General features: G+C 41.8%; 1 protein-coding gene across 1 annotated transcript in view; it reads left to right on the top strand.

Moving 5' to 3' along the window:
- LOC103912326 (rho GTPase-activating protein 7-like) overlaps positions 1–17,458 on the top strand; it is a 59,989-nt gene that overhangs the window by 39,676 nt on the left and 2,855 nt on the right. The window contains 7 exon segments of the mRNA XM_009318575.1: positions 7,347–7,469; positions 8,960–9,041; positions 10,506–10,569; positions 11,832–13,183; positions 13,623–13,793; positions 14,510–14,669; positions 16,109–16,307. Coding sequence (XP_009316850.1) covers positions 7,347–7,469; positions 8,960–9,041; positions 10,506–10,569; positions 11,832–13,183; positions 13,623–13,793; positions 14,510–14,669; positions 16,109–16,307 — 2,151 coding nt within the window.

Here is a 17,458-nt window from a genome sequence, read left to right as displayed (position 1 = left end):
GTGAGAGGGGGCAGCTTTCCTTTGGGGCAAGAGGGTCCGACCGGTAAAGGCCGGGCCACGTACCTAAGAGGAGAGGCCCGCCGCGGTGGGCTCAGCTGGCTGTGCTGTGGTAGCTGACATCCTTGGGTGAGAATTCAGGTGGGTGCTGCAGAGACCTTCCGTTCCTCTTTAATATTGCTACTTTATTAGTATGACAATAGTTCCTGGGCTGTCTACACTTCAGGTCATGCTCTTCTAGCAGCTGTTGCTTTTGCTTCATAGTTGGATGCATTTATCTAAAGTCAAAAAGAATTTCTGACTTTCTGACTATTTTCTTTTTCTGACTATTATCTTTGAATATCAACAAGCTTCGTCAGGGTATATTGACCAAGTAAAAGATTGTCTGTGGACCTGGACTCCACAGCTGTAAGCAGGCTCAGCACAGCATACCCACAGCAGGGCTGAGAAACTAGATTTCTTTTAAATATAATCACTTACTGGCCATCCTCTGTTGGGTTAAATAGTTCCTAACATGTAGGTTGAACCTATATCACATGCAGTGCTATTACTGGCATTTTGTAGAATTAATGAAAACTTAGTGCTACACGGTGAAAGAGCAGGGGCAACACGCTTGTTTCGGTTTTTGCTGCTTCTGTGCTATAGGTTTATTGATACTGGCTCTAGTGGAAGCAAGCAGTTACCCTTCCTGTTACAGTTCCTCCTAGGAATTTTACATCAAATATTTCTCAATCACGTACAAAGGTCCTGTAAAAAAACAGCCATAAGGAGCTGCTGCGTCAGAGAAATGTTGTATCTGTTCCTGTTTCACAGCCAGCAGGACCGAAGCACGGAGACACAACGTATCTGGGATTACACTGCAGGGAGCTAAATCCCCTCTCTCTTGCTCCATTTACTTGGATAAGAATTTTCAAGTCTGGATTTGGAAATTAGAGAGTTACACTCTCATTTCTCCTAAAGCCGATGGGAGTTAGATACCTAATTCCCTTGAGCCCTTTGAAATTCTTGTGGAGCAAACACTGCCTTCTCGAACTTATGTAGACACAATTAAAAGATCAGGTAGCACTGTCAAGCTAGTTAATGTGGTCTGCAAAGAAAATGCCTTTAAACCTGTAACCGACAAATAAGTTTACAAGTAAGGTAACAAGTAAACGTGTTACCTCCCAGTAACCGACATGGGAGGCTAATGACAAGAACCTGAGTAAAGATCCTAAAGTCAGCTTGGGACTCCTGGTAGTCAGCTTGGGAAGCTAATGCCAAGGAGCTGGATAAAGATGCAATCGAGGTTGCCACAAAGTACTGGGATACATTGCAGTTCCCAGCTGTGATAACTGAAGAGTTGGCAGCGGTTCCAAATCACCAGCATGATAGTAAAGTAGGAATGAAAGGACAAATATTTTGGCCTTTTCATCTTCCAGACATTTATATTCACTATCTGCGTGGAGCCTAAATTATCCTGGAAAAATTCCAAGCGATAATCCTTTTTTTTTTTTTCTCTTTCTCCAGTGGGTTAATATAGTACAATTAAGCTTTTCTATTTTGCATTTCACAAGGGGCAACAGAATAAACATTTCCACGTATTTATGATCCATCTCAGCTTTTGGAGAGTTTGACAGTTTTAGAAGTCCCTGACTGCTTACCCTGGTCAGTGCAAACACCCTGCTTTGAAAGCGTCGCATTTGAGCCTTCAACATTGAGTAGACAACATGTTCAGACAACTCTTTAAGTAAGAGGAGATAACTTAAGAAAAAAAAGTTCTTGAAAATCCTGTCGCAGGTATAATGCGGTTCTGAACATCCTCAGGACATCATAGTTCTAGCGCAGCAAATGCATTTTTCATAGAGTGAAAATGAAATACCTTATTAGCAGCTGTAAGTCATAGGGAAGTAATACAAATTTTTATAGCCCCAGGAAGATACACAGACCAGAAAGATGCAATGGGAAACTCGTAATTTTATCTTCAAATGGACCCTGAAAAAGCCTTGTCGCTTCCACCACTGCCAGCACAACCGATAATGACAGGATCTAAGTCACTGTGTAAAGGACTTGCCAGCTCACAGACGACGGCTCGTGAGCTGTAAGAAAAATGCATTGCAGAGTTTGACATGTGGCTGCCAAGCACGCCCGGTGCTTGTTGACTCCAGTTCTGGAGGAGGCCTCGGGGGACGATAGTTGGGGATTGTTGGTGATGAGAGGAGGCAGCAGCATCTCGCTCTGCTGAAACAGTTGGCTGTGCTGTGCCACATCAAGCAGGTTTTGAGGCGGGGGCTCTGGGCGTCTGCTTGTCTGCTGTTGTAGGAGGGTTAGTGCCATGTGGAAAAAAAATCTCCCTGTATAATGACAGAGGTTGGGAAAGAACAAAATTCTTTGGATTTTTTTTCTGTTTCCTTTCAGATTGGTGTAATATGTAGTCAAATAAAGTCAGAGTCAGTCCTACCCTCTTTTCTGTTCTCCTGTCTGTACTCGCATGGCATGGGGAGGAGAGGCTACATGAGTGCCTCCTAGCTGGGCATGTTGAGCAAATCTGTTCCTTTTTGCAAGCACTGCGCTTGCATACTACAGAAAAGTGGACAAGTAGGGTCCTGGAGTAACCTAGGGGTGCTGCAAACAGCAAGAAAACCTCCCAAACTGTTTGCTCGCTGGTATGGTTTTGAATGATTCAGACTTAAACGCAGATCCCTCTAATGAATTAAGACCTGATCACCATGTGATTCTTACCTTTCAAAACTGGAAAACTATTTTATATGAAGACAGAAGTAAAAGTAATGCATCTACCATGGTTTTAAAAAATATCCTAAAAAAATACTTTGAAAATAGGAGAGCTACAGTGAGACCTCTGTGAAAAATGATACATTTAGGCTAAGGTTCCATACTACGCTGAGCTGCCCTAAGGGCTGCCGGCCACCGGTGGGCAGTTGCATATTCCCATGCCTCTCCCTGCACGTGCCCACCGCTGCCCTTGTCCCGCCACTGGTGCTCATCTGAACGTGTGGTAGCCAACTCAGAAAGCTAAAGCGTCACAAAGCTGATCACGCCAAAAAAAGTGAATCGTCTCCTGCCAGTTTGGCTGGCTGGGCCTGCTCGCACAGGCTCAGCAGTGCTGGTGAGGAGGGGTAGGAACATGCAGTCAGGGGAAAGGAAAGAACCAGGACGCCTGCTCTGGCAGCAGATCTGTGCAACTGAAAAGTCACGCTGTGTCCTGGGAATAAGGTTCATTGTACTTATGCTTCCAAGTAGAAATTTGTATCCTCCCATTTTATCTAAAGGAAGTATTTTTAAAAATTTGAAGTACAATTTGACACTCTTCTTTAGTTGAAGTTTGTGATCATCTTGTAGTAAGCCTGACTGGCCTCTTTCATATACAGCTTCTCGCTGGTTTCAGTTGCTGCTTCTCCCTTGTTGTTAGGAAAGTGCTGCTTCTTGTGAGGAAAACATCTCAGAGAGGATGCCTAAATCTCAGCACAGATGTCTTTTCAGTATTGCAAATGTTCCTGTTAACATTGATGTTCACTCTGATAGGGATTTAATACACGTTGTAGCATCTGGTTTCTAAGTACCTGATGAACCGGGGTTTGCTCTCCAGTCTGCAAACACGATAGTGCTCGGATGGGGGAACGCAGTGTTTCAGGTCTTAAGCCCAAGTGGATGAAGGAGAGGAGGTGCCAGCCAAGCTGATGCAGCTAGTGGGGCTCCGGAGAGAAGGGGTTAGCAGAGCACAGAATGGCACCACAGCGGAGAAAAAGGAGCCGCAGCCGAGGAGGGCAAGGTTTGCTGGGGGTTGTGGGGACAGGCAGGCTGCGGCCCAGCCATCATTTTGAATGCTGTTTTCACTGGGACTGGACTGCATCATCTTCAGCACAGAACACACCTGTGTAACTAGTACAGCCATAGGATTGCACAGGTCATCTACTTGTGTGTTGTTTCTCATAAACATCTGGTAGTAACCTATCACCCATAGTCCATGGGGAAACAGCTGGCTTGGCATGGAAATTTTGCTGGTATCCTCTATTCTAAGAGAGAATATTAAGCTTTGGAGGAAATGATTTTTTTTCGTCTGCTTAATTATGAAATCAGTTCATGAGAAGGAGGTGACATGTTTAGGTTGCTCTGCTCTTTCAGTTGCGCAGATGATAGTGCCCAAAGGATCTGTTAAAAAATTGTCATCCTCTTGTATGATACATCTAGCTTGCAGGCAGATATGCTGCAATTGCAATAGTATTTGGGGGTGCTGTTCCATACCAGCTTTCTGAAGGCTCCCCCATTTCCAGTTTCTGTTCAGGAAGAGCTAACTTCTCTCCAACAACCATCTGAGCAGCTAGTCTAACATCAAGAAAAACAAAGCAATTGCTGTCAGCTTGTGTTTATTAGTCCATCTATTTTAAAAGTTGGTTGGTAAACCTGGAAGATTCTTTTGTAGTGACTGTGTGACTACAGAAATGGGAAAGCAAATCCTAACCAGTCAGTGAGCCTGGCTGGGAAGCTGCATGTCATCATTGCATGGCGAGGCGGAGTAGACAGGCTGTGGAGCCAAGGTAGGATCAGAAGCTAGGAATGGGTCTCTTGCACAAATGGCTCATCTGTACTGTTTGTCTTGCCAAAAAAATAATGTGAGGGTCCTTTCAATAGCCCCAAAGCGTCTTCAAGAAGATTGTCTCTGCTTTTTGTGAAGGAATCTTACATAAGAAACTGAACTTTGGCTGCTTTTAAATGCATGCCTTAAAGCATCATGCAAGTTGCCAGAACTGTGATCATTACTTTAGCACCTCCATTAGGGCAGAATTTATAAGCATCTGTTGCACACTTACAACAGTTGCTGCCCAAGGTGGGTATGTTAGTGTTAGCCATTACTGCCACTCATGATTATTGCTCTTCTTTTACGTCTCTCTGACTTTTATTCCCAGATCTTAAGAACTCTTCGGGGTCCCTGACGGAGAGCACTGCCGGGGTGCTTCATCTGTATTCTGCCATTACTATGTAATAAGTTTTCACTTGTCCTTCAGGCTGCACATGCCATAAAAGCAAAGCAGTCTTGCACGTCAGTACTGAGGGCAGCCCTATGGAGAGCAGTTACTTCCTTTTGAGCAATTAATTTCTTTTTTCCTTTTTATTTCCTCCTCTCATATTGATCATTACCATAGGAATACAGGCTGGTCTGGGAATTTCCTTTCATCAGAGTAAAATTCCTAGGCGTCCATTTTCCCTTCATGATTTCAGTTTCCAGTAGGATTGGGAGGAGGCAGCATAGACGTCCCTGAAATACAGCGGTATCAGTAGGACACTTCTGGTAGTTATTTTAACAGTGAAATAGTCGCAGCAAATCTAGTGGCAAATAATTGTAGACATGCAGGTCAAGAATGTGCTCCACGTGTTGTCTCCTAACACAGCAGTGGCATTGCAACATGGGACTGCGCAAAGGTATGTTAAGAGGCCTGAAGATTTACGTTAGCAAAGAAAATTCCCCCAGCTCCTGTGTCCTTGTCCTGTGGAAGAGGCCACCTCTAAGTGTCAGAATGTCATTGTATTTTCAGTCATATTCATTGAAAATGTCATCACTAGCTGCAGAATATTTTCTAGCCTGTTCTTATTTGCATCACTGTTCATGGCTTGGTTTGCTCTAAATATAGAGTTGTAATTTTAACGTGTTGGCAACTGGGGAAGCTTCAACTCTTACACAGTCACTCTCCTGTGTGAGCTCAGGAAAGCTGTGCAAGGCTCAAGTTGACTAGTTTAAAGTGAGCCCCGGAATGAGGACAGCTATAGTTTCTCCACAGCTGAGCTGGTGAGTGAGTCTACTGGGTTTTTCTAAGCAAAAATCACCTTGTCTTTGTGAAGACTTTTAGTGTTAGACTGGTCATCCTCCTGGGTCTTTTCTACAGATTTATTTTCTTTCCTGTTTTGCTCTGTGAGTACAATGCTTGTGTTTTATCAGTCCCCTGTCTTGGTATGCAGTAAATGCTGTGTTATGATAAAGATTATGATAAATTATGGCACTAAGTATAGTAATAAATGTAGGCATAGTGTATATAGGCTATTGTGGAAGAAATTAGTTTCTGTTCTGCGGTTTGAAAAAAAAAAAAGGAGTCATGCATCTGGTTTATGTAGAAATATCCTTATCATCCTGTGGTATCGCTTTATTCTCAGATGAAAAAGCCATAGAGTTTTGTGCAGGAAAGCCTTTGTTACAGATGGCATTGTCCAAATGAATCGAGTGATAATGGAAATAATTTAAAGTTTAGAAGTAGAATAATAAAATCATGGAAGTTCTGTAAGTTTTTTGATGAGTTTCTTCAGTCTGTTGCACTGATGACTTACAACTGAGAAGTTAGGGCAAAGCAAGCAGTGAATTTGAATAGGTATGTATGTGAAGTGCCTTAGAATCCTAATCTTTGAGTGTACGTGTAAAGAAAATAGTTTTAAGAAACAGGTCTGTTCCTCTAGCCTAGCACGCGACATTTTAAGGTGCTTTAAAAACATTTCTCTCTACTGATTTTAAGGTACTTTTATAACATTTCTTTCAAAGAAGTCTTTGCCTTTTGGTTGGTGTCTGTTGTAATGTGTGCTGGAGTATAAGCAGACATACAAGAGGTCTAGTACGGGGATCCTCTCCTCTTCAATAGACCCAGTAACTTCTAGTATTTGCAGAGTTTAGAGCCTGCTGGTATGTACTCATGCTAAACATGTTTCTGTTTCTGAGGCATCTGGTGAGTGTTCTGTGATTTTGTGAAGTTAAATTCTGCTCCTGCTCCTGTGGGAATGTTACAGTATTGGCCATAGGGCTTTATGAATTGTCACAAAATGAGCAGTTGATTCTTGACATCTGCTGTGCTGAAGTGACTGCCAAGTTGCATTGGTAGTTGGCAAGGAAATAAATATTGATAGACCCTAGCAACAGGTACTCCTGAGAACTCTTGTTCTGGGAATGCTTAGGCTGTGTCCAGTGTTATTAAAGTTGTGATAGCATTTTAAGTTTATTTATAGGATTTGTTTGTGTCTTATCACCATCTCTCAGAACTGGAATGCATGAATGGGCTTTGCTGCGCGAGGGCATAGACGTGTATCATATACCCTTCTCTGGTCACTCGTTTCGACATATAACAGATGTTTCACTGTCCAAATCTCAGGGGTAGCTGATGTACACCGATGTATGACATCTCAAGTATGTGCTCATATCTAGACTCTCGTATGTTTGCTATCTGTCCTATGTTGGAATGACTACTCCAGAGCAATGTGCATATAAGTGCATTGGATACAAGAACGTCTTTCTTTTTAGTAATATACTAACAAAACGTTCATTTACAAGATCCTCTGAGAATCCACCAGATAAAATTAGCTTGCTTATATTGTGAAAGCACTGACTCTTGTGAGCACTGTAAGTGAACAATTTTATGTTCTCATTGCAGGAATTGAAGCCAGAGAAGCCTGCGACTGGCTGAGAGCTGCTGGTTTTCCCCAGTATGCTCAGCTATTTGAAGGTATGGTCCCAAAGACTTGTCAAGCAGCTGACACTGAATTCAAGTAGAATTGTTTACATAAATAATCTTTCAGAACCTGACACTTTTGATGGAAGCACTTCCAAATTGTGTAATATCTTCATGCAAAGCAGTAGAAAAATAGTAACGTGGTGTGTGTTCTTGCAGAAGTGACATCTTAATTAGCTTAGCACGGACTCAGCAGAATTCTGTAAAGGACCAAATCTTTCCTGGTTATTGTTAGACTGTAACTCAGTCAAATTTCTGCTTTTGTGATTTTTAGTTGCTTATAATTTTCTCGGGCCCTTTTCCTTGGGGTGTTGGGGTTTTTTCCGACTCGCTGATTGCAACCAAAACTCATCTAAGGCTCTGTGGTCTTGAGCAAGATTGTTTTCTATTGAAAAAGAATGTTGGAAAAATCATCTTGCAATCATAAGCTTTTAAAACAGATACTCAGAAGCAGCCAAACAATGCAATTTCAGCATGTTTTCATGTTGTTAAAGTTACAAAGAGTGCTTATTACTTGTGCGGGAGATAGGGATTTGTTGAGAACTGGTATAATTTTCAGACATTTGTGCTTATACCTTAAAACTGTTCTTCTTTAAAATATGTTTATTGTTACAGACATTGAATGTAACAAAAGCTAATCTATTTTTAAGACAGATTTTATCAAAAAACTACAGTTAAAAGAACAAACAGTAACTTCTACATACTTTCATTCCCACCTCCCCTGTTCATTGCAAAATTAAGAATTGGAAGTCAAGCAACAGAGCCAAATTTGAAAGCTGTATGCTATGAAACGTGATGTCTCACGGAAATGCTTCCCCTTTGACTACAGTAGATTTTATTACATCATAAGCTGTCAATCCTACAGCTTGTTGGAAGCATACATTGTCATGCTTCTGGATAACGAATCTTCTCTATTACCTTGCTGTTTATGCAGTGTCCTGACTTGACTAGGTAAATTAAGTTTAAAAAGTAAGGCAAGAAAATACTGATGGCTGTCATCGATTCCTCATCTGCAAGGCTAAATCTCAGAAGCTGGATCATTGAACTCTTCAGCTGGTGTATCAATTTGTCAGGCTCACTACACCTCAAAGAGCATATGTCACGCGCTGCATTGTACCTTACCACCAGCAAAAGCTCGTGTAAAGCACTCCTAGTTTTATACTGTACTTGGAGGCAGAAGGTGCAGCAAACCTAACCAAGGCAAAACATTAATTTTGTATTGCTTGGCTATAGTACTTAGTCACTGCAAGCAGCAGTGGAATGCAGCAAATGCTTGTCTACCCGTAGCTAATAGCAAGCAAATACCTACATTTATTCTCCCACTTGCTCTAAGGAACTGATCCTCACTTACTTGAAGGACATTTGTGTGAATATATAACTATAGAAATAGATTTAGATTTATTTCACCTGTGATAAATATGTTGCAAAATTCAAAGTCTTTGCAATTATAACTCAGATTTCAGGTTCAACTTCTTTGTTTACAGATATGCAGTTTCCTATTGATGTAAAAACTGTGAGGAAAGATCATGAATTTTTAGATGGAGATGCAATTGAATCACTATTCAGGTAAACATTAATTATGAATCATCTTTAATACCTCCAGGCTCCATAGTTATTTGTCATTCATCTTTTCATGCCTTAGTTTTTGTCAGAGACTAACAAAGTCATCAATGCTACGACTGAAAGAAAACACTTAAGCACATACTTTAGTACCACTGAAGCTGGTTGTTTTAAGAATTTAAAGGTAAAGTAAGCATGTGTCTGCATGTCTTCTTCAGCCAAGGTCTTAGTGACCTTATGCTAAGCATCAAATCTGTATTTTCTGTAATGTGAAATGTCTGCAGGCTGAGAAAGAATAATCAGTTCCCTGCAAGCATAAGGTAGCACGACAGTTTGCTCTTTAGAATTGCGTATTACAGAGTGCAGGGATTTCCTCTGACTAGTGATCTTCCCCAGAGCTGTTCCAGGAGATGAGATGAACAGCAAAACCGATCTGCACAAGAGATACGTTTTCTGTTTTGTTTTCCTGAAAATGTTTTTGAGTGAGAAGCAAAAAGGTATTGATTTGAAATTATTGTTTTGCCACAGCTGTTCACAGCACACAAGTGAAATTGCATCATCAGTGCAAAGTCAAACTCATTGCTCTCTGGACTTTCCCAACATAAGTGTGCCAGGATAGCGTAGAGGCATTCTACTTCACTACTCACTGCAGTTATTGAAGCCTTCTCATCATGAGATTGTTTAGCAGGTGAAGTGAACTCCAGACTATCCATGCCACACCGCTTGGCCGATCCAAGGGACGCAATAAGAATTTCTAACTCTTAAGGGACTGGAAAGTTCTTCTTCTGGCAAAGTGGTTTGGTCCTTTTCTGTATTGTTAGGTCACCTGAACTCAAATTCTGCTTGTAACAACAGGAGCACCAACAGGAGCTGTTTGCATATACATCTCTAATGCACAGCAGATGTTAGAGAGCTTCGGATATGTTTTCTTTCTTGATATGACTTCTGTCCTGAGTGTTCCTTGAAGGCTGTCAGTGTGCCTCCCTGTTGATGCCACGTATTTGTTTGACAGTTAAGTGACTGACTAGTTTGGGGCCTTATTGATTCCACAAGTTTTAATTAAAATGATAGATAATAAAGTCCTTCCAAGGATACAGGTTAAAGACTTCATGGTTTTTTTATTTTTCTAAGAAGCTCACTCAGACTTTCTTTCATTTTCAAAATCATAAATCAAGATGCAGTTTTTAACAATCATTAAAGCTCATTGTATGATTTTTAATTAACTGATTAATTATGGCCCTCTTCTCTAATTTGAAGATGGCAGAGCTGGAACTGTGAACATCATGGGGTTGTCAGTTGGCGCTGTTTTTAGCAAAATGTATGGAGAACCTCTAACAGAATGTCAGTCTTTGACACCAATAATGAAGACGCCATCGTAGAAGTTCACAACTGGTTTGGTGTATGTATGTTTGTTTTTAAGAAAGAAAATAGTTTAAATTTAACACTTCTGTCTTTTTTCTTATACCCTAGACGGCTGAACACATTGAACAAGTGTGCATCAATGAAAGTGGAAATAAGCCGTCAGAGGAAACGGGTATGTTTATAAAATACGGGTAATTTTCTCATCAAAAATGTGTTTCGCAATAGCGAAACCCCTGTTTTTAAAAGGCCTATAAAGGACTAGCAAGGTCTGAACTTTTCTTCCTATTCTTTTCCATCCTGCAAAGCTCTTCCATTTGCATTTTCCACTGAAAAACATAGCAGTTGAATTTATGTAATGTTCGTTTTGTAACTTTGTAAGGTAGGTTAGGGGTGTGTTTTGAAACTTATTTTTAAAAATAATTTGACACATATTACTCTCCAATAGTTGCACCAAGGCCCCACCTCAGCATGTCTTTTATTGCTTTCCTAAGTAGCTTCACATCTTATTTAAGGCCTGAAAGTGAAATTTCACTCTTATTGACTGAATGAAGGATGAGAAATTAAAATGGACAATCCAAATAGTGTCAGCCAACGATGTCAAATGACCAGCCAATAGAAGCTGGATAGGTTTTAGCTGTGCTGGCTTTGTCCACTCCTGCAAAAAAGTACTGTAGATGATAAAACAGAGTTACAGCCACATCTTGGCTGGTTAACACCAGGATTGTAAAGCCTTTTAGGTACCATGTATTAACTGCAGGACCAGCAAGAAAATAATGTCATCTTTTGGAAAAACGTCTAGTTTTTTTGGCAAGTTCCACTCTGCCGTCAGGAAAGAACAGGGCAAGGGAGGGTCCACAGAGAAGAGACAGGTCATTCCCGTCTCTCTTAGAGTTTGCTGGCCAGGCACTCACTTGGAGTGGGGACAATACAGCAAATGGAGCACCTGGGGCAAATGGCTGGTGAGGCTGAGGTCTCCAAGAGGGTGCGCCAGGTATTGATGCTGCCACAGTCCCACAGCCAAATGCTTCTTTACCTGAAAATGGATGAGTTTTGGTCACAGAAGCATGAAAGAGTGGTTGATTTGTTTGGCTTTAGGAAAGGCCATGTAAACCCAATACAATTATCTTTCAAAACCTCTGGATTTGCCACAAAACAGAATTTTTCATCCTCAGATCAAATCTGTCATCTTTCCCTGTGGTAAACTTACCAGATTTGTCAGCATGCTTGAGAGTAATTTGTCAGCATGTTTTTCATCTAACAGAACAGAGCTCAGGGCAGACCTTCAGTAACTGAATGGTCACATTTCCATTTGTTGGTCTTGGGGGTTTTGGAGGTAGGCAGAAAAATTGTCTCCTTTTTTTGTTACATTTTTTGATAATTTAAAGTTTGCCAAACTTTGCCCTTGAACTGTACTTTTGTTTTTTTCCTTCTAAGAGTGATGACTCGGAAGATGATGAACCTTGTGCAATAAGTAACAAATGGGCTTATGAGAGGTGCAGTCAGAGATGGTCTCGTATCGAGAGCCTAGAAGGTTTCCCAGGAGAGGAAGGTGCTAGTGCATCAGTCCCAAGCAGTCCAATACTGAAAAGCATCAGCAACGAGGCTTCTGTCTTTTTGGATCATGGCGAGAAACATGATGTGTCCTCAATTCACAGTACTAGCAGTGGTGACAGTGACATTGTTAGCTTCCCAAAACCTTTTGAAGATGTGGAAACCAGCACGAGTTCCTCAAGATGTTCCTCAATTAAGGTGGCTTCACTGGACTCTACCTTTAGTTGTTCTCCTCCCCCCAGTGAATTTTTAAATATCACCAGTGAGGAGAAGCTTTTGGATAAATCGCCATGTAAAAAGAGGAAGAGCCTTCTAAAGAAAATGGAGAAGTTGCATTTAAGGAGCTGCAACTTAAGGAGTGGTCAGTCAAAGGCCAAACCCATAATAAGTGAACCTGTTCTTCTGGAGGGACTTAACGAAGAAAAGATGAAGATGCTGAACTGTGTAAATATTTCTGACCTCTCTGGCATCCAAACAAAGAACAATTCTTCCTTTTCTCGACAGAGTTGCAATAGCAGCAATCGGTCTGAAAATAGCAGCACAGTGAGCACTCCAAGTCCTGCTATAAAACCACGAAGCCACTGTGAAGGAAGGGGGGTGTATGCAGAGGACTTGGATTCTAGCAAGGTCTTGCTGTGGAATGATCTATCTCAGCAAAATCTAAAAAATGACATGAAGTTACAAATGAACCAGATGTTTCAAATACCACAAGGCCATAAACCAGGCACTTTCCCCAAAGCACTTACAAACAGTTCCCTGTCTCTTGTAGACGACAACTCTTCCGTCAACTGGAGAACTGGGAGTTTTCATGGGTGCAGAAGCAGCCAGAGCAGAAGCGGTTCCAAGGACTCCAAAGCCCCCAGGAGCCCCCTTTCATGCACAGATAACAGGCTAAGTGTATATGACAACATGCCCAATGTTGAACTTGATAAGTTGGAGGCAATAGAAGTTGGTGATGAGGATGTTTTTACAGAACTGAACAATGTTATAGAAGATGTCAATGGTCTCAAAAAGTTGGTTGATCAGTGGACAGAGAAGTTCTCAGATGATGTGGATTCTGACTTTGCCAGTGACTTGACCTCTTTGTATCCATCCTCACCTAAAGAAATCTGTCTTGAAACAGAGGGCTCAACAGCAGACCTCCCAACCACTGAGGGAGAGAGCAGCTGTGAACTGGGCAAGGAGATCAGTTCTGCAGACCTGGCATACGTGACAGACTCTAAAAAGACCAACAGGTCAGCCATCCTTGGGTTTCTCTAGTAGACTGCCCCTTGGGAACCTTTCCCCATTGATTCTCTCCACTCAAAATGTAATTGCTTTTCCAGAACAAAGTATTCTTAAGTAAGTCTGTTCTGGGTAGCAGGGTCTGCACCGCTGGTGCCAGGTACTGCTGGTCTGTAGGCAGTCTGGTATCTACGTCTGCTCTGACCTCTGTTGAAAGTAGGGCGCTCACAACCTGCATGAGCACTTAGACATTGGGAATCAGACTGTATGGCTAGCTTGCTGTATTTCTGATTGAAACATTTTGTATTGCCAGAGTACCTCCTGGATGGGAAGTACCTTCTTTAGTGGTGTTTGGGAACCGCGGGTCATTTAGAGTCTTCACAGATGCAGGCAGAAAACTAACAGGGACAACGGAAATAGTCCTAAGCTTAAACAGTATTTATCCCGTAGGCATGGGAAGCAACACTGGTCTGTGGAAGAGAGCGTGAACTTGGAAAGCCTTCCCACCCAGACTGATAGCCAGTCAGCTGCCCAGCTAGCCCGGACACAAAAGCTGGCTTTGTTGAAACTCACTGCTTTAATGGACAGATACTCCCCGTCCAGTAAGCAGGGTTGGAACTGGTAAGTTGTCTAACATTAAAGCAACCTGTGCTGGAAAGAGAGGGTTTGATGTAAGCAGTTGAATTTCCTTGTCTGCCTAGATTACACATGTTCAAGAAGAGGAATTTCATCCTGTTAAATTGCTGGCAGTTTCATGGTTATTTCAGTGGCTCCAGGATTTCCTCTGCTACGGACTGCACTTTTGCTCCTCGCTGGTGGTCATGTTGTTACTGATTTTAAAGCACGTTATAGTTTCCTCTTTAAATTTGCCCATTTGCAAGGCTTTGTCAGAGCTCCTTCACAGAGATTGCAGGACCTGAGGTGAGAGCTGGCTGGGCTGAGAATCCATTTCTTCAGCATCAAGTCCCAGTTTGAACTAAAACAATCACAAAGTCAGTCACTCGTAGGACTTTGAAATATCAGTTAGCGTCTTGTGATAGGGATCTGGTACTTGAATGTAGAAAGAAGTGAAAAAAGCCTGCAGTGTCCTAAAGGGATGGAACATATTTCACATGAGGATGCTTTATTAAAGCTAACTTCAGTTTTGAAATGAGGAAGTCAGTCCTGTAATTGCCCTTAATGATTTTCTCTCTATCTTACGATGCTATGTGTACAGGCACGTGGCGGAATTTGGGGATGTGGCAAGTATAACTAAATCCTTTCCCATGCATGTAACTAAAGTAGCAGGAACTGTGCCGGAGAGCTAATAAGTTGGATGCACTGGTTTTTGTTTTCAGGACCATACCAAAGTTCATTAAAAAAATAAAAGCCTCTGACTACAAGGACAAAAATGTGTTTGGGGTCCCTTTGCTCCTGAATGTTCAGCGAACAAGCCACCCATTGCCTAACGGCATACTGCAAGCACTGGACTATCTAAGAAGCCACTTTCTTGACCAGGTATGAACTTGAGGCAGCCCAGGGCAGCTCTGTTCCGTAAACGGATCTGCTCCAGGGAACCAGTCTCTGCTTCCAGCTTTTGTGAGGGACTTTCTTGCCTTTCAAGGCTCTGAATAGGCAGGAAGGTGTAGGTCTGAGCGGGTGGCCTGCGAGGAAATACCAATGCTGTTTCCTTCTGGGAATGCCTTTAGTCCTGTGTTGTATTTTTGTGCCTTGCCTCACTGAAATCATCTGCAGCCAGTTCTCTTGGTGCAGGCAGTCAAGCTGTCTTCTCCTGGTGAGGTAGCATGCCTCTGCTCCCTTGGGAAGTAAATCTACCACACAATGTTGTTATTCCCTCCGTTCTGTGGTTGCTGGTAGTGCCAGAGCTAATTTAATAATTAATCTTGTTTCAGCTGAAATGTACCACTAAGCAGAGATAAAATATATTACACCAGTGCCTGTAACATCTTTTTCTGTGTCGCAAATCCATATTTATCCACTAAGTGGAGATGTGTGCATGGCAGTGAAAGCGTGTTACATATGCTCTTTCTATAGCATAGGTGCAGAAATGGGAGACCCCATGACATAAGACATATTAGTTAAAGAAAGGGCTTTCTTTTTTCTGTGCTTTGCAATTGTATAGGTGTGTAATATTATGCCAAAGCACAAAAATATGTGCATTCCATGAAGTTACAACGCAGTTTGGTGGCACAAACTGGAGTGTGAGCAGTCAGTTTCTTATGAAGGCACTGTGTTTCATTTTGAGGTCGTGGTACCTATTCAGTTAATATAAATAAACCAATGAATGTGAATTCTGTCTCAGTGGCACACAGTGAAACTTTCAGCAGAGGCTTTGTTGAGGTCGAGTTCATGGGAAACTTCTAAATCTAGGTTTTGTCTGAAACTGGATTGACATTCATATTAAAAATAAAATCATAATTTCCCTCAGAATGACAACTGGTCTTTGCCAACCTGTAGACGTATTAGATGCATCAGACATATCAGATGTTAAACCCGAACCTTGTGGATCTCACAGTCTGAGTTTGTTTGCTCCACATGGGCATCAATGTGCATTTGCTTTTGGATGCACACACGTTGGTGCGCTAGAAACTTGCAGTTCTAATGTGTGAACATAGCCTGCTCGAGCAAACTGACAGATGGCAATAGTAATGATTTTAAAAGTAAAAAAGAGTAATTTTGCATTTTTAATGCAAAATTAATAAAAAGCAAGCAAACAAGCATGAAAATTGGTATCTCTTTCACAGCTGGTTCTGTGGGTGTCGGTCATGGTTTGCCTGGGAGGAATATCCGTGCTGCTTCTAATGATACAAAAATATTTTGGTGTTAGATCTCACTACCATAGGATCTTAGCTATCAAAGGAAAGTGAAGGATCAATTATTTGTCAGAGGTTTGATTGCTGATGAGCCCTCTCTTTAATATTTTCTTTTACCTGTAGGTTGGCCTGTTCCGAAAATCCGGTGTTAAATCCAGGATTCTGTCTTTAAGAGAAATGAACGAAACCAACCCCAACAACGTATGTTACGAAGGGCAGTCAGCATTTGATGTGGCCGATATGGTGAAGCAGTATTTCCGAGACCTTCCCGAGCCTATATTTACTAGCAGGCTCTGTGAATCCTTCCTCCACATCTATCAATGTAGGTCACAAAAGCTATAGTTTTCCAGTTCCTTGAATATCTTAATATTCAGCTGTACAAGGCAGTGGCCAGACTAGGACTAGGGCCATGTCCCCTTGTAGTCAGAGGAGACAAGTCAGGCAGGACGTTTCTGAAAAGATGAGTTCGTTGTGGCTCTAGACTTAAGAGCTTCCCATCTGCATGCTATGAGCCAGCTATTTCCTAACATTGTGTCTTTTCTGTTCTTTGAAGGATGAGTGTAATTACATAAATTGTAGCAGCCCTCCTAAACTGCGTTTTTAAACGGTCATTTCCTTTGGCAAAATTAAGGAAGAACCCAGTCCCCTTGTTCATGGTATGAAGTAGCTCCTTGTGCACGAAGTCATGTTATATTGATGAAATTTCTTTATTAAGGTGCCCAAGCACAGTTGCTGTGAAACAGCGTCTGCGCCTGGAAACACCAGCAACTTTCTGCCTGTGCTCTCACTGTTGAGAGCATCCTTGAGACTCAGCCTGGAAAAGAAGGAAACGTGAAGCCGAAATCTGTCCTTGAATATAGTTTTAAACAGGTTCCATCGCCGGTACTTTGCCCTCAAGGGATTCACTTTCAAAAAGCAGCTGGTTTGGGGAAGGAACTTGCTGTAGGGGCTTATGATGATGTTGCTACAGGGAAGTTTCTTCTTGAGAAAAGGTTTTGAAAGTCAAAGTATGGGATTTCTGAGTGGACTGGTTTTTAGCCTGTTTTATGTGACTTCTCTTGACATGAGTCCATGAGCTGCTGCTGCCCTTATATGGTGCAGCTTCGTGAATGTTTGGTTGGGTTTTATTTTTTAACCTGTCAGGCTTTTAGAATTTTTCCTGAAAATGATTTATTTGTTTGAAGCAAGTTTTCTTTTTGCATCCACAAATCCTTTTTGTGAGGGGGTCCACAATTCCTATGTCCAACAGTTCCTATGGAACTGTTTTCTTCCATTTATTATAACCTGGCCATGGTCCACCTCCCGTCTCTTGTTTTGGGAAAGAAACAGCAAATGACTGAATTCTACTCACCCTACTCGCCCATTTTGTACCACATGTGACTTGCGCAAGCGCCGTGATTAAATTACTATCTTCTGGAGATAAGAAATGTGCTGCTTTCACCAAAAAGCATGTTTTGTGTGGTCTGCGTGTGT

This window comes from Pygoscelis adeliae, unplaced genomic scaffold (genome assembly GCF_000699105.1).
Source record: "Pygoscelis adeliae isolate BGI_AS28 unplaced genomic scaffold, ASM69910v1 Scaffold42, whole genome shotgun sequence".
Taxonomy (NCBI): Eukaryota; Metazoa; Chordata; class Aves; order Sphenisciformes; family Spheniscidae; genus Pygoscelis; species Pygoscelis adeliae.
The sequence above is the reverse complement of the archived record's forward strand: the minus strand, read 5'-3'. Positions and strand labels throughout refer to the sequence as shown.